Source organism: Aphanomyces astaci, assembly GCF_000520075.1.
Source record: "Aphanomyces astaci strain APO3 unplaced genomic scaffold supercont1.10, whole genome shotgun sequence".
In the NCBI taxonomy this organism is placed as follows: Eukaryota; Oomycota; class Saprolegniomycetes; order Saprolegniales; family Verrucalvaceae; genus Aphanomyces; species Aphanomyces astaci.
The window spans coordinates 546,921-548,043 of NW_009798273.1; the positions used below are offsets into that span (position 1 = coordinate 546,921).

Below are 1,123 nucleotides of genomic sequence, written 5' to 3' on the forward strand. Positions count from 1 at the left end.
ATGGTCCATCGGCGGAACGAGCCGTCTTTGACGTCGATGGGCGTGTCGGCCAATGCTTCAATGCTAAAGGACGCTGCCAACTGGGTGTGCTCTGCGAGCACTTCAGCGGATGGAGGTTGCAGGGGGAGGTACAATGGCACGAGGTGCGTCAAAGTGGCGGCAAAGTCGCGCACGTGCTGAAAGTCGTTGTCGTTTTTGATGGATTGCAGAATGAACTTGCCCAAGATGGGGATTCGGGTCACTTTGGCAAAGAGGGAGAGCGCCAGACCAGTCAGTCGAGGAGCTTGGATGGCCTTGAGGTCCATGACAGGAGAGGATTGCTCAGTCTTGGACGGTGCCAAGGCCTTGTAGACCAAGGGAAGAGTCGCCACGGTGGTGATGATCAGGACCAGCGCAAGCGTGGGGACCTCAAAGTCACTTGGCGTCGCCATTCCGTTGTTGTCGTGTTGTCTTGACGTGCGATCTTTGCCAATCCAATTGATGAACCTATGTGAGGAAATTTCCCAATCTTCGGAAGGGAATTCTGCCCTGTCATTCTTTCTCCAGGAAGCAGGATTTCCAATTCACAAAATTCTGTAACATTGACGTTAACGTTAATGGGATTTGGCATTCTTATTGTTCGCTAACGTAAGATACCGTTAGTCGTGAGAAGTTAAGTACTAGTATTCGCAACCTCAAAGAAACCTTAACGGTACCTGCACAACCTTGAAATCGCCCGCCAGTCATACTTAGCTTGTGATCAACCAACGATGACAGACCAACCAAGAGCAAACCTTGGGGCCACGGACAATCATAGTAGCATCTCGAACCTCAACGTCATGGATCTTGTACCCATTCAAGCACCACGGCTGACAGGCACGCCTCTCAAAGTCTTTTCAAAATTGACTCGATTTCCTGGTCTTGGTAATACGGTCCTGAAGAAAATCAAGAAAGACAACAACTTCCAACACGTCCGCGAGTTTGCCTCAACCCTTGGTGACGTCATGCCCGTTTACGTACCCCTGCAACCTCCATCCGCTGAAGTGCTGGCAGAGCACACCCAGTTGGCAGCGTCCTTTAGCATTGAAGCATTGGCCGACACGCCCATCGACGTCAAAGACGGCTCGTTCCGCCGATGGACCAT

The 1,123-nt window shown here is 51.4% G+C and overlaps 1 protein-coding gene across 1 annotated transcript in view; it reads right to left on the reverse strand.

Moving 5' to 3' along the window:
• The window catches only part of H257_05436 (hypothetical protein), a gene marked incomplete at its 3' end in the record, with an annotated part of 658 nt that extends 153 nt beyond the window's left edge, over positions 1 to 505 (reverse strand). The window contains exon 1 of the mRNA XM_009830318.1: positions 19 to 505. Within this exon, the coding sequence (XP_009828620.1) occupies positions 19 to 431 (413 nt within the window). The 5' untranslated portion in view covers positions 432 to 505. The remainder of the gene's footprint in view (positions 1 to 18) is intronic.
• Between the last annotated feature and the right edge of the window lie 618 nt (positions 506 to 1,123).